General features: G+C 41.5%; 2 protein-coding genes and 1 long non-coding RNA gene across 5 annotated transcripts; 1 reads left to right on the top strand and 2 right to left on the bottom strand.

The window, feature by feature from the left end:
- Positions 1 to 404: 404 nt before the first annotated feature.
- Positions 405 to 19,133, bottom strand: mgab (MAX dimerization protein MGA b). 3 transcript variants are annotated; one of them, XM_077553121.1, is made up of 20 exons: positions 18,921 to 19,133; positions 16,084 to 17,165; positions 14,496 to 14,925; positions 13,525 to 13,624; positions 13,214 to 13,327; positions 13,008 to 13,115; positions 11,916 to 12,017; positions 11,507 to 11,828; positions 10,713 to 10,881; positions 9,695 to 9,890; positions 9,449 to 9,600; positions 9,194 to 9,368; positions 8,902 to 9,116; positions 8,232 to 8,411; positions 7,839 to 8,106; positions 6,231 to 6,664; positions 5,037 to 5,288; positions 4,284 to 4,395; positions 3,693 to 4,193; positions 405 to 2,276 (listed from the first exon to the last, which is right to left on the bottom strand). In XM_077553121.1, exons 2-20 carry the CDS (start codon positions 17,139 to 17,141, stop codon positions 1,801 to 1,803), a joined length of 5,364 nt encoding a protein of 1,787 aa, XP_077409247.1. In that variant the 5' UTR covers positions 17,142 to 17,165; positions 18,921 to 19,133; the 3' UTR covers positions 405 to 1,800. The 3 variants fall into 3 exon arrangements, with proteins under 3 accessions (XP_077409247.1, XP_077409246.1, XP_077409245.1); XM_077553120.1 differs by lacking the exon at positions 18,921 to 19,133 and adding an exon at positions 18,623 to 18,904; XM_077553119.1 differs by lacking the exon at positions 18,921 to 19,133 and having other exon boundaries at positions 16,084 to 18,904.
- On the top strand, positions 17,876 to 20,770 carry LOC144039596 (uncharacterized). Its single transcript, XR_013289490.1, has 3 exons — positions 17,876 to 18,115; positions 20,292 to 20,365; positions 20,539 to 20,770. It is a non-coding gene; the product is annotated as an uncharacterized LOC144039596 (long non-coding RNA).
- Positions 20,771 to 22,094: 1,324 nt separating this feature from the next.
- Positions 22,095 to 23,608, bottom strand: ora6 (olfactory receptor class A related 6). Its single transcript, XM_077553303.1, has one exon. The coding sequence runs from the start codon at positions 23,431 to 23,433 to the stop codon at positions 22,465 to 22,467; it is 969 nt and encodes a 322-aa protein (XP_077409429.1). The 5' UTR covers positions 23,434 to 23,608; the 3' UTR covers positions 22,095 to 22,464.
- Between the last annotated feature and the right edge of the window lie 2,374 nt (positions 23,609 to 25,982).

The raw sequence follows: 25,982 nt of genomic DNA, 5'->3' as shown, positions 1-25,982 counted from the left end.
ACATCAATGGTGGCGTTTGTGCCTAATTAATTGATTTGATTGGATTAAAGGCACAGGCAGAGAGTGAGAGAGAGGATGTTGGTTAGGCTGTATGTTAATGAACAGTAAACTTAATCAAAACCTGAAGTTTCAATTTGTAAAATTAAACTTGGTAGGCATGTATATTATGAGGGGTCGCACAAAAAGTCGAAAGAAGTCATCGCTGAAATTACACAGGAAGTCCGCCATTTTGGTTTGAACGGGGACTCGGATAATGACCAATCACAGCGCAACTTCAGAAAAGAGACGAGCCGTGATTGGTCGTCACCTCAACAGTGAGCAACTATGCAAATTACATATTTGGGTTGACTTCCCCTTGAACAACATGACAAAAATAATAAATGACAAAAATATTAAACTCAATCTCAACTTTAGTCCTTTTAATAGACACAACACACAGTAGTCTGCATATTGCGTAACAGTTTGCAGTCAACTGATTCAAATCATTTGCTATCAAAAACAAAGTGCTCTTAAATGATTTGCACAGGCCAACAGAACAAAACAAAAAAAAAAGTCAATTAAAACCCTTCTCATAATAGTAGTGTGTTAAAAAGCATTGATTTATGATTAGAAAGGCTCATTTGGATCAATAACTGGGAAACAAACAAACAAAACAAAAAAATCACAAACGGTGGTGGAAGTCAAGACACTTTTCATCAAGCTACATTCAGCAGGTCAAATAATGCTCGCCCCCCCCCCAAAAAAATCCTGATTATAAGTGAGACCAATGCAACCAGTTCACAAACTGATGTTCGTGCTTAGAGATGAGATTTTCATCCATTGCCTTGATTGGTCAATATAAATGTGCAAAGATGCCGCATCGTCCAATCAGATGGAATTATTGTACATCAAATCCCGCCCTTTCTCGAACGGGTCTGCCGAGTGAAGTACCAGATTGATAATGAGAAGAAAACCTGGCGAGGTTAAGACAAGTGAGCAGCATTGCGTATTCCAACAAGGGAGGAAAAAAACTGAAATATACTAAATCAAATGTTAGCTCTTAATAGCAGTCTATTTTTTATCAAAATCCAAACAAGTACAGTGCAGGCCAAAAGTTTGGACACGCCTCCTTTTTCAATGCATTTCCTTTATTCTCAGGACTGGCTACTTTGTAGATTCTCACAAAACAAAAAAAATGGTGAAATAACTGAAAACATGTTTTATAGGATAGATTCTGCCATGCTTAAAAGTGTGAACCCTAATTAAGACATTTTGTTGAATATTGATCTTTGAAAAATCGATTCGGCTGCTTATTGATTTGATACGAGTAATATCGCAATATATTGCCGAATCGATTTTTTTTTAACAACCCTTGTCCATCCATCCATTTTCTTACCCGCTTGTCCTCACAAGGGCGGCGGGGGGGTGAGGATATCCCAACTGGTTTCGGGCAGTAGGCGGGGCACGCCCTCAACTAGTTGCCAGCCAATACCCTCCTAAGTACATAGTCATAAAAAAGAAAAAGAGAAGGTGTGTCCAAACTTTTGGTCTGTACTGTACATTTTAATAACTTAAAAAACTGAGGAGTTGATGTAATGCCCTGACATGTGGGCAAGGAGAGCTACTCTACTTTGCATGGATGTCTGCTGATAACAAAACATGTTGACATCCATGTTCAAATGGGATTCTGTTTGAATAAGTCCCAATTTAGAAGAAGAAAAAAATCCCCATGAAAATTGACTGCCACCTTCCCACACAAACACAGGCACATCCGGTGTGGTTTCACAGCAACCTGGCCTGAGGTTCTAAATCACATTGTGTTTATTCGGAATCGGAATCGGGGTCCAGCTCCATCTCCAGGTCTATCCAGGACTGCCGCTTGGCGCTGGGGAAGTCCTTACCCAAGGAGGCTCGCGTGCGTGGCCGCAACGCCCCCCCGCCGCCAACGGCGTTGACGGGCCTTGCCAATGTCTCGCTTTTGCGGGGCCGACCCCTCCTGCGTTCCATCGTCTGGCGCACGGAATTATTTGACGGGATGAACGCTTTGTCCTTTTGTGGTTTCTCTTTCAAGATCTTTGGGCCTTTTGGAGGTCTTCCTCTTGGCCGACGTGTGGGAGATGGGTTTGAATTAGGGAGGGGTGTCACTTCCGTCTCAGGTGGTACGCTTTGGACTCCATTTTGTACGGGACTGTCCGGAGGTGGTGCCTGGTCCAAGGAGCTTGTGGAGTCGGAAGACTGGGTAGTAACGTCTGCGTCCTTGTTGGGATTCATGAGCATGAAGGTGTAGACGCCTTGGCCTGTTAAGACAAAACACGTTACCAGAAATTGCTCATAATCGACACAGTGATGTTAAACAACTGCACGGCATCCATAATATATATTAATATATACAACATTTATTAACTACTATTCCTCCTTACGAGGCCCTCAAAGTGCTTTACATTTTGACTACTGATGACACGGAATCAGGGGCAAGTGGCAGTCACGGTGGTCTGGGTTCGAACCCACACACTCAGGGGTCGAGAGATGACCGCTCTACCAACAATCTTATTTTTTATTTTTTTTTAAGCAAGGGTTCATAAAATATTGAAGTTTAAAACTAAATATTGGTCAATCCTCTTTGGTTTACAAATCTAACAAAAATTCAGGAATCTTCCAGGAGCAGCGGCGTGTCTTCAAAAGTTAAATTAAAAACTGAAGTAAATAGCTTCCTATTGTTTGCTACAGTAAATAAAGTTTCTAAAGTATCAACATTTTACATATCTAGTTTTAATTTCAAACAAAGATAAAAGGTGCAGAGAGTTCCCAGGATCAGAAGCATCTATGAAAATTTTAATAATTAGTTCCCTGACCCCCCCCCCCCCCCCCGAATACTTTTTTAACTCATTCACTGCCATTGACGGCTATAGACGTCAAAAAATCATTTAAAACTATTTCTATTAGTTCAGTATTTTTTCCACTTTTGTTAACAAGAGTAAGAAAAAAAATATTGTACATTTAGACCAGATTAAAAAAAATTGGGATTAATCATGAGTTAACTATTGAAGTCATGTGATTAATTACAATTTTAAAAAATGATCGCCTGACGCCCTAATTTTAATAATCTTTTCTTTTTTTTGGAAAAAAGATCATTTTAAAAACGAAAAGAAAGGATTATTAAAAATGTGGTTTTTGAAAAAATATTCTTTTAAAAAAGAAAAGAAAACAGAAATTAGGTCGTCAGGCGATTCAAATTTGTAATTGTAATTAATCACATTACTTCAATAGTTAACTCACGATTAATCACAAATTTTATATCTGTTCTAAATGTACAATAACAACTTTTTTCTAGGTTTTCATACTCTTGCTAAAAGTGGAAAAAAATGTTAAACTAACAGAAATAGTTCAAATGAATTTTTGACGTATAAAGCCGTCAATGGCAGTGAATGAGTTAATTGGATCTATTATCGACCGTATGACTCTTCAAAATGTCCGATGTCGATATTCGTCAAAATGCTGAATATCTTCACCGATAATCGGCCCAGCCTATATACCCAGCCTTTGGTTGGTGCGGTGCTTATAATCTACAAGAACACAGTATTACTCATTCCTGTCTTGAAAGATCAGTCAAAATTAACGAGAACAGCCGGCGATTTCAAATATATTATTTTCATGTGCATAATACATGCTATCCACAATAATGCATGGCTGGTCATACATGTGTGTGAACTTACCAGGTTTCATCGATGAAGGCAGGATGAGTCGACCGTTCTTGGAGCGAAACACGGGGATGGCAAATTGTTGTGCAGGTGGGGGCAAAATCTCCTGAGAGGGTGGAGACGGCACAATAGCAGGTTGGGGCAAACTGTCCTTAGAGGGTGGAGACGGCACAATAGCGCGTGGGGCACGCTTGGTCTTCGAAGTGGGCGGCGATTTCTCCTTTGGGACGCGGTTTGGGGACGCGGGAGACGGTAGTGACGGGGCTTTAGGCTGGGGTTGTGGTGATATGGGCAGTGGTGGCGGTGGAAGGTTCTGGGGGGATGGCTTTGGTGGTGGAAGGGCGGGGACTGGGGTTGGGACCGGGGCAGGTGGTGAGACTGGGGCAGGCGGACTGGCAGGCTCCTCTTTAGGCTGGTACACAGGCATGGAGAAAGGCTCAGCTTTGGAAACACTTTTGTCCTGCATTCTACTGAAGATGATGCTTAAATCGCGTTTGATCATATCTTCAGGTATCCCTATCATAAAAAGAAAAAAAGACGACTTGAGCTTTTTTTCTTCTTTTTTTTTTTTTAACTTTGTGATTTAATAACAGGGGCGGCACACACCTGACAACGAAGACAACTTCTTCATGTAAAGCATCTGGATCTTGGCCAGCGTCTTCTTCTTCTCCAACAGCCCTTCAGAGACGGCCTTTAGCATGTGAATTTCCCTCAAAGCCTGAAAGCCACAAATAACAGAGCTTAAAATTGATTGATTTTTTCCCCCCCGCCAAAATACTCCCACGCATTTAAAAAATTTCAGCGCACACAATTAACACAATTTTTTTTTTTTAACTCAGCCATTTTCACTGAAGCAACCCCCTTCGCTCCCGGATTTTTTTTATTTTATTTTTTTACTGGATTTTGACCGACTTTGCAAGGCCCACAGAAGATTGTGTTCTATTAATATAAAAACACGAAACCTACCAAAAGAAACATTAGAGTCTCTTCTTTCATCAGGAAAAAAATATATATATTTGTAATTGTTTCCCTTTTACACCAATTAGCATTAGAATAAAGCGAAGTTGAATCATTATTCACAAACCCGTTTAAAACACTGAGGGAAAAAGCTTTTTTGCAACATGGCCCCGGTTGATCTCTTATATGATTTCACCTGCTGGCCGTTTTTTGTAATAACTACCGCTGCTTTAAGCGACCACTTCAGGTCAGAGGCTGCATCAGAGCCTTCTGTATGCTCTAGCATAAAAAAACAACAACATAAAAACCGTATAAATACGTTTTGGGACCATGGCAATGTTCAAAATATATACATTTTGGGAGCAAATGAGTTCATTAACATGAAACCGCCGTAACACCAACCAGTGAGAGGAGGTGAAGTTTGGAACCTCCATGCTGACCGAGGATCTTCTGCAGCTTGTCGAAAAGCACGCGTTGCTCGCACCGGCGTTGTTTCTCGACGTCAGAGTGGTGCTGGCGCTTCTTCGTGCTGGAGTCCACTGGTCTGTCCATGCACAGTATGGGATATTTATTTTGGAACACTCCGTCCAGTCTTGGAAAGGCCACATTCAGTTTGGACTCGTCAATGGCCTCGATGTCTATAGCGGCGTCCAACTGTTGACAAAAAAAAGATGGAGCAACCCGTTTTCTTTTACACCATGCTCCACCCAAATTGGATACTGTAGGTTAAAATCCACATTTAGCCTCACCCATTCGTCTTGATACCAGTTTTTGATTGGGGACCAATAGGGTGAATTGCAACTGATGTTTGGGTCGTATTTTCGTCAAAATTAGTGATAGATCGATATGTTTTTTTCAAGGCCGATACCGATGCCAATTATTAGTAGTCAAGGAGACCGATAACAGGTATTTCAAGCCGATGTTCATTTGCAGTAAAAGAGAAAATTAGTGTAAAAAAAAATAATATATATATATATATATATATATATATATATATATATATATATATATATATATATATATATATATTTATTTATTTATTTCTAATTTAAAAAAATTACAGCTTTGTTTTAAAAATTGCAGGGAGCTTCCAGGGTCATCAGCATGTGACGTGTTAAGCTACCGGTAAATTAAATTGCTAATAAGCAAGTAAATAGTTCCCTAAGGTTTTCTACTGTAAATAAAGTTTTCTAAAATGTCAACATAATTGTTTAATTTTAATTAAAAAAAAAAAAAGTTTATGGAGTTCCCAGTGTCAGCATTATTTTTATAAAGTGGAAAAGATCTTCGCAGACAGTGAAAAATTGTCTGAATATGTTTGAAATGTCTTTTGCGAAAAGTAAAAAGTGTCTGTGAAGATCTTACAAATCCTGATGAAAACCCGAAATTCGCTACGTTCGCAAGCATTCACCGCTCAGTTAGATACCAGCTTGTAAAAAAGCAGATGCCCAAATAATCGGTCCGGCCGATAATCGGTCTAACCCCAGTCAAAATATTAGCCTTCCTGTTCAATTCCAGACATGAGTCCTTAAGACGAGGGATGGACCCTCAAAATACATTTTCGACAGGACATACATATTTGTATCATTTACTCACGCCGCTGTCGAGGTCTTCGCTGTAGTCAGACGAGTCGCAGTCTTCTGAAGAACTCATGTACTCATCCTTTATCATTTGCATGCCATTAATGGCCGCCGGCACCTTCCCGTTACACGTCCCCTCCTGAGCTACTTGACTTAAGGGGTCCTTTGGCCCCTCCGTGATGGGCAACTGAATGAGGGTAAAGCCGCCCGGCAGGGTGATGCCAGGGGGGCTTTTGTCCTTCTCGCCCGGGTTGGACGCCGGGCAGATTCTGAAGGAGAATGTGCCACTCTGGCTCAAGAAGCTGGGGGTCTTCAGCGAGGGCGGCCTGGTGAGTGAGACGGGCGTGCGCGTCGACCGCTGGAACGGGTTGATGGCGGAGAGGGGGGCCAACGGATACGACGTTGGGCTTTTGGGGTCTTTTTTCAAACATTGTTGCGTTAGCAATTGAACTGAGGAGACAAAAGTTAAAAATGAAGCAGATTAATTTTAGTTTTGTGTCAATTTTCTACTGTTAACTCATTCACTGCCATAAAGTCCTTTTTAAAAAAGATTATTAAAATTTTGGGGCAAGAGGCGATTATTTTTTTTAATTGTAATTAATCGCATGACTTCACTAGTTAACTCATGATTAATCACAAATTTCATATCGGTTTTAAATGTACAATAAAAAAATTATAGGTTTTCATACTCTTGTTAACAAAAGTGGAGGGGAAAAATTGTAACTAATAGAAATAGTTAAAATGAATTTTTGACATCAATGGCAGTGAATGAATTCAAAAAAGAAAAAGAAGAAAAGATTAAAAAATTTGGGGCGTCAGGCGATTAAAGTTTTTAATCGTAATTAATCACACGACTTCACTAGTTAACTCGAGATTAATCACAAATTTCATATCTGTTCTAATTGTACAATAAAAAAAAATCTAGGTTTTCATACTCGCTAACAAAAGTGGAAAAAATGTTAAACTAATAGAAATAGTTCATAGGAATTTTTGATGTCAATGGCAGTGAATGAATCAAAAAAAAGAAGAAGAAAAGATTACAAATTTGGGGCGTCAGGCGATTAAAGTTTTTAATCGTAATTAATCGCATGACTTCACTAGTTAACTCGCGATTAACCACAAATGGTATATCTGTTCTAAATGTACAATAAAAAAAAATCTAGCTTTTCATACTCGTTGACAAAAGTGGAAAAAATGTTAAACTAATAGAAATAGTTCATAGGAATTTTTGATGTCAATAGCAGTGAATGAATCAAAAAAAGAAGAAGAAAAGATTACAAATTTGGGGCGTCAGGCGATTAAAGTTTTTAATCGTAATTAATCGCATGACTTCACTAGTTAACTCGCGATTAATCACAAATTTCATATCTGTTCTAAATAAAATAAAATAAAATAAATGTCTAGGTTTTCATACTCTTAACAAAAGTAGAAAAAAAATTTAACTAATAGAAATAGTTCAAATGAATTTTTGACGTTTGTAGCCGTCAATGGCAGTGAATGAGTTAATATCTCAAAAACAAATCCAAACAATATTTATTTCACTTTTCCATTTGATTGCCAATTCAAAATGGACACAACAAATCATAAACATATTTTTGATACATTTAAAAAATAAATGACCTACAAAGCGGATGGGTCTTCATATCAGTGCTGTTCTTTGCTGACATCACCAACGGTAGCAGTCTGCCGGTCGCCTTCAACTTTTCATTGGCAGGTTTTGCTTCAACTTTGCCCATGGCGGTGGCGGCGGCATTCGTTTGGTCCACCCTGCGAGTAAGGTTGGCGCGTGGCTGCAGCCTGCCTGTGGTGTACGCCGCTAGCCGGTTGGCCGGGTGCAGTGAACCCATGCTGCCTAGCAACAGGTTAACATAGTTGTAGCTTTTGCCGTTCACCTGTTTATGGAAAACAAAAAATATGTAACACACACACACACAAAAAAAAAAAAACAGGAATCTGACCTATAAATTCCAGATAAAGTTCTAATCCCAACCAATACATGCTCTTGAGTCTAACTAACCTGTATGAGTTCTGAAGCTTGGCCGTTAACTGGTTTGGTTCTGGCCACCATCAGTCCGGCAGGCAAAACGCCACCCAGGAAGGGCTTGACCTCAGAGTGCTGCACGGGGTCGAGCTCTTCCTCTTTACATCTGCGCTGTTTAGCTTTGTTGCGAACTTTTGCCGGTTTACTGATGCGTACCTGGAGGACACATGATGTCATTTCCTATTTCCTTTTCATCACGATACAAACGCAAAGTAGGAAATAAACACTAATCACTGGTTAATAAACAGCAATCAGGGGGAAAACGCTTTTCTAATAATGCAAAATTACTGTAAAATATATATCTAAAAATATTCCATAGTGACAGCACTAATGTTTTCCATCACAATGCCGATACAAATTTTGATAATCCACTGGTATTAGTAAAGAAAGGGTAAGAATATATTCAGAAAGCCACAAAAGTTACTCAGTGAACTACAGGCATCAACAAGGGCCTGATTGACTAAAAGCTCGCAAGTAAAAAAAAAATTTGATGCAAACTTGAAAACAGATGTGGAAGCCATTTTACTAACTTGGCACTGGCAGGCTTTAATCTGCCAAACGTGCTCAAAAAAATCTGCTATTTAGCACCCACTATTAGAGAGTTTAGTAAATCTGGCCATGAGAGTTGAAGGCAGAGAAAACTCACCCTATAGGTGAGGTTGGACCCGCTGGGCTTCTGGATAAAGATCTTGGTGACAGGGTGGATGAAATAGGGTCCGATGTTGAAGGGCTCCGACAGTTTATCCTGATTAAGGTGCATGCACAAAGTCTCCAAGATCATCTCACGGTCTTTCTCCCAGACACAAACCGACTGGATCTCGATTTGCTTTTTAATCACTTTCTCTTTGGATTCTGTGTTTTCTGCATAAGAACACATGGGAATGACCGTAAAAAAACAAAAGTAATCATGCGACACCGTGACGGTTTCGACTTCTTACCTTGCTTTTTGGGCTTGCTGGGAGGCCGACCCCGCGCCTTGTCGTCGGTGGCCAGCGCGGGGATGTAATCCATCCGGTTTTGAGACGGCGGCTTGCTTTTGAACGCTCGGACCCGCGCGCACGTCAGGAAGCTCTCCAGATACTTGTACACGGGATCCTTGTCCTCTTCTCGAATCTGCAGTTACAGGTTGATGTTGTTGCTCACTTAGAGGAAACCTCCATTTATTATTATTATTATTATTATTATTATTTTACCTGTTGCCTGGGATGCGCTGTACACTGCTTGAGGGAATGTACAGGATTGATTTGAGGTTGAAAGAGCGGATCTGGATCCTCGTCAAAAATATTGCGATTCCACAGTTTGTTGGACTGCGAGGCGGAACACGGCTTGTGCTGCGGATTGGTGCCTGCGGGCAGAAAACGCCAAAAACATGATTTGACTCTTGACTCCTGTTGCAGAACTTTTAGGGATATATAGACACGCTTAGTTGATCATCTTACCGCTAGTCGCTTCATCCCGTGTTGTCCGTTCGGAGCAGGAACAGTCGAACATGCATGCCGGTCGACGGCAGTGGAGCGGACCCACGGCGGGATCATTCAGGCTTAAGCACACGCAGCCCAGTCGGCAGAACTCTTTCCCGCATTCGACCCTTCTGATTGGATGTGGGGGGAGTTTATCGGGCTGCTGGTGCAGCATCTGGTTGAAAAGCAGGAGGAGGAAGTCTACTCTCAAGGTCTTTTCTGGTGAAAATGCTTGACCTTCACATGACTGATTGTGCTTATTATCTTGTATTGTGCATCAGCCACATTATTAGGCACACCTGCCATGTGGTAGTTGGCCAGTTAAGAGCAAGGTTATTTTAGAAAAACGAACGAAAAAACGAAAATTAAAAAAAACAATTTCGTTAATGAAATAAAAACAAAAACACTTTTTAAAAATCGAAATCTAACCGAAACTAAATTTTATATTTACAAAACTAAAACTTTAATTATAGCGAAAATTTCCTTCATCTTAGCATTTGGTAATTAATTTAATACATGAGCCTTTGAGGGTGATTTTAAGTGTATTTATTTCAATATTAACAGGAAATGATGTCATCTAGCAGCAGCCAATAGAAAAGCACATTCAGATGAAGTCGCTCCTAGGTGACAATTTTGCGTGCTTGACTTTTGGCTCCAATGGCTCGGCTCGCCTGCTTTTTTCATTTAAGTCAGCCGAAATGCAACACTTGGTAAGAAATGTGCTAAGTTTTTCATTTTAGCATGGTTCTTATTAGATATTGTGCACAAGTAATACCCATTCTAATCGAAATAAAAACTAACTAAAATGAAAATTCCAAAACTATAATAAACCTGGTAAAGAGTGACAGGACATCGTTGTTCACCATGAAATGGCATATAATTAAATAATTGACTGCCAGCCAAGTTAAAATGAATCTTTAGCGTCTATAACCGTCAATGGCAGTGAATGAGTAAAAAAAAAAAAAAAAAAGAACAACAGATGGTGTTTATTTGGTACCTTCTTGGTCAGCATCACAGCTAGCGAGGCCGAGACCCTGGCCGGCGTCAGACACATTCGGGCACAACCCTGTCTGGCGACGTCGTTCTCAATCTCTAGCAGTTTCTGATGGGCTTTGGGTGGGGTGACTGCTTTGATGGCGGTCGTCGGCGTGGAGGCCTGCGCCGGGCTGACCGCCGGGGGGATAAGAAAATGAACCATTACAAAAACATTTTACTACATTGATTTTTGCCGTTGGCTGGCAGAAGTGTTCATTAAAGCTGCTCCAAACTTCCCGAGAAGAGAAAAAAAACTAGAGATGTAACAAAATTTACCCGCCACCAAGTTGTTGGATTTTACAACTACAACGGTGACAATTTAGTGTAATTGTTCCCTCAAAATGATTACTGGAAGCATGTACTGCGGTCTGATGAGACCAAGATTAAGGGAACACTGTACTGAGAAAAAAAAAAGGTTGGCAGTATTTTGATTTTCTTCTCACAATTCTGACTTTAAAGTGAGAATTCTGAGATTAAACTTTTTTTTTTTTTTTAACTCTTCTAATCCTCTTCGGTAGAAATGTGAGGGGTGTGGTCACTTTTGTGACATAGCGTCTCTCACTGTTGGAGCCCAACTTGTCTGGTTTCGTGACTTTTCTCACAACATGTGACGCCGCACCAACCGCTACATTTCTCCGCAAGTGCTCCTCTGGCGTGACTTTAACGTGTTTCCCTTCACATGTGTGTACCTTCTTAAAGTTGCCAGTAAATTCCTGTAAATACACAAATACAGTATGTCGTTGTAAAAGTTGTTACCTGTATGGACTAGAAGCACTACAAGCGTCGGTGGTCGCCGTTTTCGCCAGATTTGGAGGCGGCGCTGTCAATGCAGCGTAGAGGTGTGGCTTAAAGGAAAGTGGGCAGGACTTGTTTTTGATGTCAGCGGTGGTCTTGCGGTGTTTCAGGGCGCAATCCAGCGTCTTCACATAGCTGGCGCTCTTGGCGGGCAGCTGGTAGGCCACGGGGGTCCCGGGGCCGGCGGAGAAGGCGTCTGCGCGTTCGCTGATCTGCTGGGCCTCGCTCGCCAGGTACTCGTCCAGCATGTTGCTGCAGAAGGCCGACAGGTTCTTCAGGGAGCCTGGGGAAAAAAATAACATCAAAAATGATAATGAGGTCATATTTAGAAGCCAGTGTGGGACTCGGGAGAAGATGGAAGCCACCTCACCATCGCTTTGCTGCTTGCTTTGAACAAACTTGTTCTTCCAACCCTTTATTTTGGTCACGTCACTCGTTTTTCCTGTTCGGGAGATGAAAGCCAATCCCTCACCTGCAAAGCAAACGTGCTGCATCAAGCTGTCACTTTCACAAGGCCTCATAAACTAGCTAGGGCCGGGGGGGGATTCATCACTTTTATTTATTAATTTGAGTTTTTTCTTTTTTTGGTTAAATCCTTTATGGGGCTTTTACGGTTGGGTGATTATAGAAAAAAATAATCACAATTATGTTGATTGATATTGAGATAAATTCATTGATTTCGATTAAAAAATATATATATATATATTTATTCAATTACTCAAAACTACTATCACTGCCTATTCAACACTGCACGTCATTTTTTCCTAGAATACTTTTTTTATTTTTTTTGTACCGGCTGTTCCTGCTGTGGCCACTTAGTGGCAGTGTGGTGCCGTGCATGCATGGAGGACACACTTTACATTAAGATAAGCGTAAAGAAGAAAGTTGCGATTATTAATATGAACCACTTTTCAGTTTTGGAAGAATCTATGCCTTTTAGTATTGTATTTCTATGTGTGGTCCTACAGCATTTGTGTGTGAATATTGGTTATTTGAAAGACTATCACTCCCGGAAGTCGATGCTAATTGTCCATTAGCATGCCAACTGGACTTTACATTGATTCTTAGGATTAGCAATGGCGGTCGTTCTATATCGTTCTAAATATTTCACTGACAACATGGCTGCAAACAGAGACAAGCTAGTTTACAAAACCATAATTTATGTTGCCGGCTACGAAATTTGATTGCTATAATTAAGCAACTTTTCAAACCACTCTAGCGACTATTTTTGGGAGACAGTCGAATTCTCGCTAAGAAACTGACAACTGTTTATGGTTGTGTGGAATCATTTTGCCATTGCTCTTCATCAAAAGGCACGGACTAGCCAAGGCTCTCTTTAGGATGCTAAATTATCGAACCTTTAAAATGTGCATTTGTTAAGGACTATCATTACATACATTTTTCCATTGTCCTGTGCTGCGCTATGATTGGCTCTGCCGCGTTTCAGCACGTGCCGACTTACCGTCATTGTCCTGTGTTGGTAGGTTGAGAGGTGGCAGGGGCAGGCGAACCCCCAAATAGAGCAGGTCAATGGGCAGGCTGGGGTCCAGAGAGCTCAACTTCAAGCCCACTGAAAGAAAAGCCAATTCATGATAGATTTTATTATTATTATTATTATTATTATTATTATTATTACAGTAGTGTAATTATCTAAGTGTGTCCGCTCACCCTCCTGCAGGACAGGGTGGATCACCTGTCTGTGCTTGGCCACTTTGAGGTCCCGTAGCAAGATGGCCTCCAGGCGACCAATCTTCTCCTCGGTCGTCTCTGGAGCGGCCTCATCTGTAATATTAAAAAAATAATATAATATATATATATTTTAAAAAAAAAAGAGAGAGAGAGCAATAATGATGACATGTCAAATCGGTGAAATTACCAAATGAACAATACTGAGCTCTCCAGAAAAAAAAAAGAAAAAGATTTCCGAGATGGCAAACGAATGGTAGAACAGCTGTAAAACAACAACAGGGGCTTTGTACCAGTTTCCATTTGCTGGGTGGGGGTCATCAAGGAGGAATCGGGCAATGTCGGCGAAGTCTTAGAGGGTGGCTCGGCTCGGACGTGACTTTCCAGATCTTCCTGTAACACGGACGGATACACATAAGTTCACAAACGGCCGGTTCACGCGCTAATGGCCGCGGAATACTGGGTTGAGTGTTTTCATCATTGGCTCAATGTGTTGCAGGTATTTTTGTCTTTTGCTCTAAATTAGCCTTCAATGTAGTTTCAAAGTGGAATGAAAGTGTTATTCGACATAGGAAGCCAGAAAATTACTGTTGAAAACATTTAAAATAGATCAACGAGAAGGGTGTTGGTATTTTGTGATCTTGCTGTGCAGTTAGGTTTGGCGAAAATCTACCATTTGTAGCCTACAGCTGTAATAAAAAAATAACATTTTTCTGACAAAAATACTTAACGTTGCAGTCTTTCACTCACGTGACGACATAGCCTTGTTTATGTTCACCATGGAAACCGCCAGTCCAAAATGGCCACCACATCTCACAATGCACTATTGGACTGTATGCGAAAAGGCTAAAACGTTGTATATTTGTCTTTTATATAAATAATATATAATTACATGGATTTTATATTTTATGTTACTAATTAATACGATCAACGTTAACAGCATGTTTAAATGCTAAATTTTAAACAAAATATTGTATTCATGTTTCTGATAATAGTAATTTTATACATTTTTACAATATATTTATTCATGTATATGCATAAACAATTTTTTTTTAAAGGTTTTACATTTTATAGTTTGTATTATATAAGATACATATACATATGTATAAAACTAAAAATAGGAATTGCTCATTTCCGCATTTAAATAACTCTTATTTGAGTCCTTTATTACCCGTGTGACATTTTATTATATTTTGTACATTAAACATTTTTTTTAAAAAAGTAGCCAAAATCATTGTTGCGCGTGTACTTTGCAGACATTTACCATGGTGGCGAATGAGACAAAGGTGAGGCCCTCGACTTCATCCAATTCATGCTCCGTGGCGACGCTCTCCGAGGGTCTGCCGCAAGCTGCGGGCCACGGGTTCGCCAAATTCCATCCTGCCTCCAATCTTCTCCAGCGCCCGTTCCTGCTCTTCTTCAGTAATGTTCTCTGGGCTGCCGGCGCAGAACTCAAAGGGGATGCTTGCGGGGTCTCGAGGTGCGGCCGCTTTCTGGGTGACTCATCGTCTGCGTCCTTGTCACCGTTCGTCAGTGGACGTTTTGGCACAAGCGTAAGATCTCCAAGGGCTTGTCTGCCTTGTGCGCGCTGAGTGACTGGCTTGTGGTCGGCGGTGGCCGAGATTGTGATGGGCTTCAGGACCAGACTGGCCTCTTGCTCAGTGGGGAGGTAAACGCGGTCTGCACTCGGAGGGCTGTGAGACGACAAATACAATAAAAACACTCGAATGACATCACCACTTTATGACTATTTGGACTTCTGTGTGTTTGATACTGTTAAAGGTGTGCAGCTCAACAACTAATATTTTAAAAGGCCATTTTTTATTATAGCAGTGTCTACATTGGCCAGCAAATATCTTCCTTTTCTACTTATTGGTGTACCGGTAAAATCGCAATGTTTACAAGGGATGTTTGATACCAATTTTTTTCTGACCGATACCAGTACTCAGATACTGATACCAATACCATCCCCACAAAATAATGACAGATCATCTTAAAGAAAGACCTATAAATAACACCCAATATAACATTTTCAATTTTTGGGGGCAATTTTCTATTATTCTTATTTCTAATTCCTATATTGCAAAACAGCCACAAGAGTGCAGCCAATACTGGGCTGATGTTGTGAATGCCGATAAGGTAGAGAATCGACCCAATTTGATACCCGGTAATGGTACTCGCCCATCCTAATGTTTACACATACATATTCTCTTTCAAATAAGACACTCTGAACAATTACAAACATTTAATTTTACAATGCACAGCGACGGCTAGATTGTCTTATCTGCTACTAAATCTGTCTCATGGGTAATTTGCAACATTGTTTAGCACCACCTTAAAAGATTACTGGTAAACTGCTTTGCCTTCAAAACTTTATTGAACGTTTCAATTAAAAATAAATTTACCCACTAAGAAACTTGAGGAAAATACTGAAAAAAATTATTAGAAATCTGTGACTTTCACTATAATTTAACCGATTCTTCCTTTGCCTGGGACACTCAACCAGTTTTATGGATTATCTATTCTATTACATTGTAGTATCTTAATCTTGCGCCTTGGAAGAGGTAAATGTTTACAGAGATCAAATGGGTGTAATACAGAATTCCGGTTCTATTGGTGATTTAAAAGCAAATTTGTATGTAAGTCTGAACACGCTACAGTCTATCACTGACCTAATTTAACACAGAACTGTAAATAGTAAGTACCAATAACCGCCTGTAGTTGTCACTTAATTCGGCCACTTGATGGGTGTAAATGGCAACATCCAGATGAAAGGAATGTATATTAACTAGTTATTACTTTTTGACAAAAAGCTCCACATTCCATACAAACAGAGGCCACCCAAATATTACCTTTGGTCCACAGGTTTGTTTTCTGGTTGGTCCACGGGTTTGCTTTCTGGTTGGTCCTTAGGCGGCTCCATATTGAGCTTCAGCATCTCTAACGGGATACTGCCCAAGTGGGACCCGGCCCGTTCGTCCCTGAATCCCTTGGCGAAAGGATTGTAGTTGATCTTCAGCTGTGTGACGAGAAAATTCTGGTAGGTGGTCACGGCCATGAACTGCGTCTGCGGGAAGGTGAACGTCATGCTATCGGGTCCCACGACCAATGGCGGTGTGTTGTCTTCGAGGAGGGGGATGACGTGGAGCTGGGGGATGTAGCGGTGCATGGAGGTGAGGATGATGTGGCCCTCCAGGTCTTTAGGGTTGTTGGTCACTTTGAGTTTGTAGAAGGACAGCATGTTGTTCATGAGGTCCGACCCACGACATGGCGAGTTGTGGTGGGCAAAGGCCCGCTCCGCAACCTGGGTCTGGTACTCTGCCGGGCCCACCACCTCCCAATTGGGCGAGTTCCAGCGGTACCTGTACTTGTCCGACGGCACAATGGCGAGCAAAAGACTGTAGTACCGCTCGGGGTCCAGTCCAGTCAGGCGGTAGCGGCAGTACGGGAACATGCGGCGGCCCGACTTGGTGAGGACCATCTCCGTGCCGCAGCTGTAGAACTGCTTCCACACGCGGTCGTTCTCCAGTGTCACGCGCGCACCTTTGCATGTCAGCGCGTTCGGGTGTTCGCCGTCCGGGTTCGGCCAGGCAAAATCTACCGCCGCCGATTTTGTGACGCTCGCGCCGTATGCCGCTGAGTCAGACGCCGAGGCGATGTGTAGGCCAGCTGGGCTTGTCCCCGAGATGGTGGGCGACGCCACGGCGGGCTTTGCCGGGCTGGCCTCGGCGGGGGAGTGGAGGGCCATCACGCTGTTGTTGGTACTCGCCATGGAAACGGCCGTGGTTGGAGAAGGAGGCGTTGAGGGAGGGACGGCGGTGACGGGACCTGATGTGGGGACGTTAGCCGTTTGTCCCTCCTCGACATGCTGGTCCTCCATGGATAAAGGTTCAGGGTGTGTAGCGGGCATCTCACTGACTGGATTTACTACATCCTAAATGAAAATAATACAGATGTGAGCAGGAACATGAACAGTCGTTGATGCTGGCTGCATTTACACTCTGTTCCTTCCCAGTGGTCCTGAATCATTTCACTTTCAAATATATCGAGATACGTATCAAATCGTCTTTTATCAGAGATATGCCGCCTTTGAAGGAAACGCCGCATTTACAGGAACCTACTGCAAAGTTCATTCATACTGTGAAATGACAACAAGAAACTCATTGCATGAGACCCCCTTTGAACCTACCACAGAATTGAATCGAAATCTCACTGAATCGGACCTAATCATTTCACTTTCAAATAAATTGCCCATGAATTGTATCACACTCCATGTATAAAGTTGTCTTTTATTTGGAGAGACGTACTCCCCCCTACTGTTTTCTTTTCATTCCTTTGATGTGAATCCAACACCCTTTTGTACTAAAAGCAGTTCCATATCGCTGTCGCCATGCAGAAGAATCCTTGCATCTCCAAAATCACCACTTATCATTTTGTTGAGCCATAAACATCACATCATTATAGAGAGCAAGTCATTGTCAACATTTTAAATACGGTTTTAATTTGTAAAAATATCAGACCCAGGTGGGAACTGACCAATAGTAATGATTCGTAAAAAAAAAAACGGACCAAATTTGGAGATGGGGGGTTTATATACTCATGAACCTTTCAACCCTAATTGTTATTGTACTGTTTGCTAAACCATTCATTTTAAATTTAAGTGGTCATTGGCCATGTAATTATGCCAAGATACGATTGTTTGGGCTATACTTACCATTTGAACGTTTAATACTTGCAACTTTACAACATTTTAAGAGGGTGTAGTGGTCATGGTTCCTCAATGCAAAAGACTCAGAAGTAAACAGGAATAACACACGGGGAGTATTATGACTGCATGACACCCCATCAAAACACCCGTGAACAACAACGTTCAGGACGCCGCGGGTGAGTGTTTTTAAACGTTTTAGTGACGGTTGCTCGTTCGGTCCGACACCGACAAAAGTGGACTTTGACTTTCCCGCTACAAGTGGGACCTTAGTCGGCGTGACCGACCAATGGCAGCTCGGTGCCTCCGCGTGGAGGACATGGCTGACATGGCCGGGCAAGGACCCCGTGCTCTTTTAACTCAGAATAAATCAAATAAAAACGCCACTCGAGTCTATATCGCGTTGTCGTGTGGAATTTAAAAACGATATTAAATTCAATTAACGTCGGGTTTAGCGAGGGGGAGGAGGACAGGTCGACAACGCCATAAAGCTACACACTAACACATACAGAGGTGTTAATCGCTATCAAAAGGCACGTCGCCACTATGTTTACCCACTTAACTGCTGTCTTATATCCGTCCAAATGTTAGTCATCTCGAAAAGTCACGCTAAATGATGGGATATTGAGTGGGGAAACAAGAGAGAGGGCGATAAAGCGACTGGGCTTAGGCAGGCCGCCACTCACCAAGTTGGAAAAGTTGCAGTTCCCTCAAACGCCTCACCTCTCCGCTCTGGCTGGCCCGCCTCGTGCTCGGCCTAGGTGCAAAGCCAACATGCGCCGGCGAGGTGTCGGCGGCAGAAACACAAACACTCCCAAACTGTTGCTCCGTCGAGACAAAAGTGGCAAATAATGGAGGCCAGAGGGAGCCACGCCAAAGCCGGGATCTTTCTCTCTCCCTTGCATCGATCGTCTGTGCGCGCGTACACGCGGACAAGCGAAGAAGGCGCAGGCACAGTATCACCCCCCCTCCCCTTCTACTTACCCCATCCCCCGTCCTTCTCCTCCACCAGTAGCGCGTGATCCTCGCGTAGCAAGCGTGAGGAAAGAGATAGATTTTTGTTCTTTCTTCCGCCCCCGATGTAAATAAACAATAAAAACTCCGAGAAGTTGTCCACAAAATGTTTCCCGCGACTTATTCGTCCTCGTAGTTGTTATCTACCTGCTCCGACTTGGCGACGCACGTACAAATGCACACACAACAAACGTTGGGAAGCGAGGCTGCGACGTCACACATTGGCGCCACCGGCTCCTGGGTAGCCAATGAGCACGCGACTTCTTCCTCACTCGAACTCAACTGAAGTCGTCAAAATGTTTCAACCGAACGTTATTTTTTTAACAATTGAAAATAAGAATGGTGACGTACCAAACAGAGACTGGGTGGTACAAAATGAGCCTTCATCAAAAGAGACTTTTCGCGATTTAAATGAAGCAAAGGTGGTTCACCATTGGTCGAGCGACTTGGTTGGAACAACATGGCGGCTACTGTACACAGTACACTAGTAAACAGTTCAGAGTGTGAACAACATGCTAACGATAATACATATTAAGGCATTACAAAAAACAACATCTGTTCAACTGTTCTAATGTAAATAAAATTAAGAGTCAACTAATTTGGTAATTTTCAAGATCAGTGTTTGTGGCTTTGTTGTGATAAAATGGCAAAACATGAGGATTTTCCGTGCTGTTTCAGCACCGCCACCTGGCGGTCGTTCGGGATAGAACCGTAGTTACATTCGCAACTGTCGTTTAAAATGCCTCAAAAGTTCATTAGGAATTTGTCAATGTTTCAGGGAAAAACATGTCTTGCATTTCATAAAACATGTCAATTTGCCTTGAAGTCATGCAAGGTATCTTAAAAGTAACTCATAAATCAATTGTTTGTTCTTAACAGTGTTGTAGAACCTATTCTGACCTTAGTGTTAACATGTTATGACAATGTGAGATAAAATAATCCACTCGATAGCATAAAAAACTGTCTCACACATATTATTTTGCGAGTCAAATTTGACCAATTTTGAAAAGGCTGATGATGATTTAAAACAATGTTTGTGGCTTTGTTGTGATAAAGTGGCAGCACAATTTGAATATTAAGTCTAAAAAATATTTTTTTAAACAAAAAGAAAGGTAAGTAAAAAAGAAAAAGTGGAATCCGAGCAATGTTTTCAGGGCTAAACATGTCTTTTATGTCTCACGAAATGCAATAAATGAACTGTATATATACTTAAAATTGTTCACTTTTCATAAACTAGCGTTTCGTATCTATCTGATAATCTGTTCATTTCTACTACTGCCAATAGTGATCCTGACCCTTTTCTGAATCATCTTGAAACATTTATCACACTGCTTTCACTAGCATCAACCCTACAAGGATCCTGCCCGCCTGTCGGACCTCTGCTGGTACCTTCCATCATGATGCTGTTCTGTCAGGTAGGTGGCCAACACTAGCTATTTTTAGCGCATTAGATAAAGACCATGAAAATATGCAGATAAGATAGACATGAATTTGTTTATTTTCTAGCCATTTTTATCCTTCTCCACCAACACACTCCATCTCGTTCTCTCCGCTCCTCTGGTTCCAACCTTTTGTCCCTCCCCTATAGGACCAAGCTCCGAACCTGGGGAAACAGAGCCTTCTCCATTGCCGCCCCCTCACTCTCTGGAACTCACTGCCCCCAATCACTCCATGCCTGCCCTGACCTCTTCACTTAAAAAAAACAACAACTTAAAACCCATCTGGTCAAAGTCACTTTTAATGTCTAATGTTTAGTATTCTGAATGTTTAGTTTTGTACTGATTTTATTATTGTAATGATTTTATGTTTTGGACTATACAGATCTATACAAGATAAATGTATTATTTAGTATTAATATATTATTATTATTATTATTATGAGTTGTAAGCTAAATGTTCAAGCGGTTTTGGATTTGTAATTGCTTGAAGTCATACAAATTTGGAATGAACCCAACCAAATTTTGCAAGAAAAATTTGCCTTCAATGTCACGCAACCCATGTGGGACGACACCACTTAGTGAGCTCCAAAAATTGTTGCATGTCATCAAGGGTGGGTTCACATTTCATTGAATCCACATATTATCATTAATGATGTTGATTAACATTTTGCCCTTGTATGATGGTTAACAACGCTTTATAAACTGCTATGCTCCCAATATGTCTACAAGAAACAATATTTATATATTACTGTTGACCATTTGCACCGACGTCACGTGGACGCTAACTATCTGGCTCGTTAATGTGATTTGAAACACGCAATTCGACACCTCTGTTACAATCTTTGTTAGAGTGTACGTTTGCTAGTAAAATGTGTCAACATTTATCTACTAACCTCGCAAAAATGATCGCTGCAAATCCGTGAATGCAGTCCTTTCTATTGATTGCTGCTATCAATCGACGTTGTTCGTCTTCATTAGTAGGTATGCGCTAAAAAGCAACACCCATAATGGCGCAAATCCCAATTTTTCAAATATGTCCAAGATGAGTTTGTCTGCAAAAATACCAACACACAGTCTAAGTCACCCCTTGGCAGAGCTCGCCGTGCTAGACTTGCAATGGGCACAAAAACAGTGATAAGTTAGTATTCTGCCAATAATGTTGTTTAGAGTGTGTAGGTCTACTGAATATTTAATAGCAATAGTACAAAAATATTGAGGGGCAAAGGTGGGTCTCCCATAAGGCGCCATTCAAACTGATTTCGGGAAGTTTTATGCACAAACGGTGGTTTGGCGCATCTGACAAAAAACAACTAAAATATATCATTCAAATAATAACAAAAAATATACAGTAGAAGAATTTTGTACGCAAGTGCTGTTGCCAGTCAACTCCTGAATCCCGGAACTAACAAAGTAATTTTATCAGTTGACATACGGCCACTTTAATATTTATTAGGTATATAAAACGAATGCTGCGTGATACAAAAGCCCTGCAATAAACTTTCCAAGAGTACCTCAAGGATTGCAATGTTCCCTTTTTATTGAAATGGAAGGAGGGTCAAGCCCTATACCGTAAATGCAGTCTTGACATTTGCATAGAACTGAACTGCATTGCCAGTTAGGTTTGATTCTGCACAATCAATTTCCATTGCCATTCAATACCGATGAATAAAATACAGGGTTATTTATTTTTATTTAGCCAGTGTTATTCCGGTCATAATGCAAACAGTGGTGTCACGTCTGTCTATTCCTAATGTCTTACGGGGCGAACCAGAAAGTAGCCTGTTAGTTAAACAGCAAAAATCAACTGCAAACATTTCAACTGCTAAGCTAACAAACGGATAAGTGTGTGCCTTTTGGTTAGAAATCCTTCGGGGAGGGGGATTCTTGACAGTGTGAAGAAGGAAATCTAGAAACTACCTCTTCTGAACATTGTAACTCGAGTTTCGCCCAAAAGGCATAATCCTGTGGCTTGAAAGTCATCTGGAAAACCAGATAGATAGTCCAGTCCACCTGGAACAACACCATCGCCACCAGGATAGCAAAAGTGGTGCAGGTATTGTTTTGATAGCCATTGCTTTAGTTGTCAACAACAGGGTCTTTCCTTGACTTTTTCCAGAAGTTCTTAAAGACGAACAAGCTCTTACCTATCCCAAACACGTACGGACTGATGGACGTGTAGGATGTTGAAATAAAGAACTCCAGTTCTGCCCAAAAGGGATTGTCAGTAGCATTGAAAGTCATCTGGAAAACCAAATACAGAGTCCAGTCCACCTGAAACAACGCCATTGCCGCCAGGATGGCAATAGTGCTCCGGTGGAGCCCTCGAACTTTACGCCTTCTTCCAATCTGGGTCGAGCCACTTACGCTGGCAATGGGCTTCACCGCGGTCCTCGGGCCGAGCAACACGGCGACGATGAGGCAACTTGTAAGCGTGACGACGGCCAAAGGCAGCAGATAGCACAGCAGGATGAAGGTGTACTTGTAAATGCGGTGAACCGTCGGGCAGTGGTCTTTACTGCATAGAAAGAAGTCCGGTGGGCATCCCGTGTGGTTCCACGTATGGTTCCCCATGAGACTCCCTGTCGGGCCTTGCAAGTTCATGACAAAAATTGGGGCACTCAAGAAGATGGCGATACCCACGCAAAGCCGAATTGCCGTCCAAGCGGCTCGGATATTATCCAGGTAGATGGAAAGATGGACCCTCTTGTCGGCGTCTCTGAGCTTCTGGTAGCGGTAAACGCTGATGAGGACGGTGAAGAGGATGCTGCTGATTTCCCCCAACACCGTCAAGAACTTCAGCGAGCGGCACAACCACGCGTCCGAGACAACGTGGGACCTGTGGAGGATGATGATGTCATAGATGTTGACGATGACAATCTCCTCCAGGTTGGCTGTGGCCAGTCCCAGAAGGAACAGCTCAAACGTCTTGACCGAGGAGACCCTGGTCTGAATGATGGAGAAGATGAGGAAGACATTGCCGACAAGACCCACGCACGAAATGAAGACTCTTAAAGGCAGGATGTGGAAAGAAAATTCAAGCATCATTGAATTGAAATGAGATCGGTGCGCGAGTTTGAGACAATCCGCCTCTATCCAGCCGAGACCAAACTCTTATATGGAATCCTCAGAGATGTCGATTGGCTGATGCTCATTATACAAACGTCAAAACAAAAAAGCACACCGGAAACATTTGAAGGCTGGGCGTCATTAAATTTTCACCTCTGAGCTTTACAAAAGCGTCACCCGGAGACGAGAGCTTCATTCGGGTTAGATTTAGGGCGGTGACATGTTGGGATGTTTTTTTCCCCACTGGCTGACATCTACAAATGCGTATTTACAACACCAGTTTGCCGCTTAGTTTTGTAATCAATCCTCTTTGTGGATTTGATTTGTGCTGTCACCAGTCAGTAGCTGCAACCTGATGATTAAAGAGCACACATCAAAAGCTCGTTTCGTCTACGGGAAGACTGGCATTATACAGTATATCAACCTTTACGCTATAAAGCTAGATGGACCCACTGATTCGTTCATTCAAAACAATCATTGCAATGCATTATACAATACAGGTGGTCCCTTGGTTTTACTACGGTAATTTTGAGATTACGAACGGCATAGAAAAGCAGCACAAAAATATGTCGTCTCATGGCACAAGACATGCTCAGTTAGAAGCAGGCATACTGTTTTTCATCGGATTGTTTTGGTGGCAACAGAAATCAGTTCGTTAGTAAGTCGAAACACACTTAGGTCGTTTCACTGTCTACACTGAATGTAGTAGTAAAGTCATGATTACAGTACATTTTTATAACCCTAAAATGATTAACTCGTGCATTTAGCTATTTCTTAGGGTATTGTGTTTGTAATTACTAAATTATGTGAGGCTATTTTTATTGTAATGTTTAGCATTTTGGTATCACATAAGACAATTAAGCGAAGCTGGAAAGTTAAGATAGGCAGTTTTATAGTGATTTTATCGCTTGTATGATTATTTCTGTGGTTTTCTTAGGGGAATTTTTTTTTTTTTTGGAAATCCAAAACAAATCAAAGGAGGAACAAATTGTGTTAGACCTTACAGGTTCCACTCTATTTTTTTTCCCATCATGTGAAATCTGAATGATGAGCCTAACAGTGGAAAAGCCGTAATGGGACACAGGGGTCTCATGATGTTGACAGAGGACCAGTTCATGTTTCAGCTTGTCTCTTTTTCCTCGGCATCGTCTATTCGTTAGCGCAACTGAACTCCCTGCATCCTGATTCAGCTTAATGGTGAATCCCACGGTGTGCGTGCATGTGTGTGTGAGTGTGATGAAGGAAAAGCCGTACACTGGCACTAAACGGAGAAAAGGGAACGTCTTCTTTGGCAGCTTAGCATCTGATCATTATCAATCAAGAACCTGGAGAAATAAAATTAGGTTCTGTTGTGTGAATGTAAGCCTGTTTTTCTTGCTCTAAACGACCCCCCCCCCCCCATCCTTTTTTTTCTTATTTTGGTGGTCTTCTTAAGGGGCGGGTTCTGCGCTAGATTCCCTGGACTGTAATATCAATGACACTGTAAAAAATTGATTTACAGTAAATAACTGGCAAACAATTTATTGTAAAATCTCAGTCAATTACTGTAAAAATTGAATACAGCATATTACTATATTTTTTAAACAATATTTTACTGTATATGAATTGTACTTATTTATACACAGTAAAATTCGTAGATTAAATTTTACTCTTAAAAAAAAAGGATTATATTAGATTAGAACTTTACACTTGGAAGAGAGTAAAATATCTATATTTTTAAATCACTCAAGGGTTGAGGAACGATTACAGAACTAGTAAGCAGTAATAAGTTAATGTAAAAATGTTGTGAGGAAGAAGAAAAGTGTGGAAGAACCAGAATTTTTGGTGGTATACAGCTGCATTTTTATTTTGAAGGCCCGACTTTACTGGCTACAGGATGTTTATGCTGATGTTTTGCTGAGCAGATCGACAGGGTTGTTGTTGCCTGCAGTTGTGATGAAAAGCCTGAATTGTAGAATACGCCTTTTGGTCTGTTTGCTTTGACTTGAGAGTGCTGACTTGAGTCATGTATTCTTTATCCCCTGTGAAGAATGGCTATTATTATTGTTGTGTTGGTGAGCTGTAAGTAGTACAATTAGCTATGATTACTGTATGTTTTTTGTAAAGTGCAATACAGTTATTATGGTGTGCCATTTTTCCTCATTAAAATACACATTACGAGCATTTTTGTTATTTTGGGTGGAGGGACGGATTAATGGCATTTCCATTCATTTCAATGAGGGGAAATGATTTGAGATGTGTGTATCTTGAGTTGTGATAGTGGAACACACTGGGAAACACAAACACACACATTTTTCACAAATAAAATGTGAATAGGTGAACGGAGTTTCACTTAAATGAATGCAACAGGCACTCAGGTGGCTAAAGTACACGGGTGCTCGTGTCCAGTGACGTCACAGTGGACCCCTCCTGCAAAGTTATCAGGGCGGGACGTGCATGCGTATACTAGGCGTGCGTGCACGACGTGCGCCTGCCCCACGATATGTAGTCACGCGTGGATACCCCTTTAAAAGGCTCACCATGTTGCC

Source organism: Vanacampus margaritifer, chromosome 19, assembly GCF_051991255.1.
Source record: "Vanacampus margaritifer isolate UIUO_Vmar chromosome 19, RoL_Vmar_1.0, whole genome shotgun sequence".
Classification (NCBI taxonomy): Eukaryota; Metazoa; Chordata; class Actinopteri; order Syngnathiformes; family Syngnathidae; genus Vanacampus; species Vanacampus margaritifer.
The sequence above is the reverse complement of the archived record's forward strand: the minus strand, read 5'-3'. Positions and strand labels throughout refer to the sequence as shown.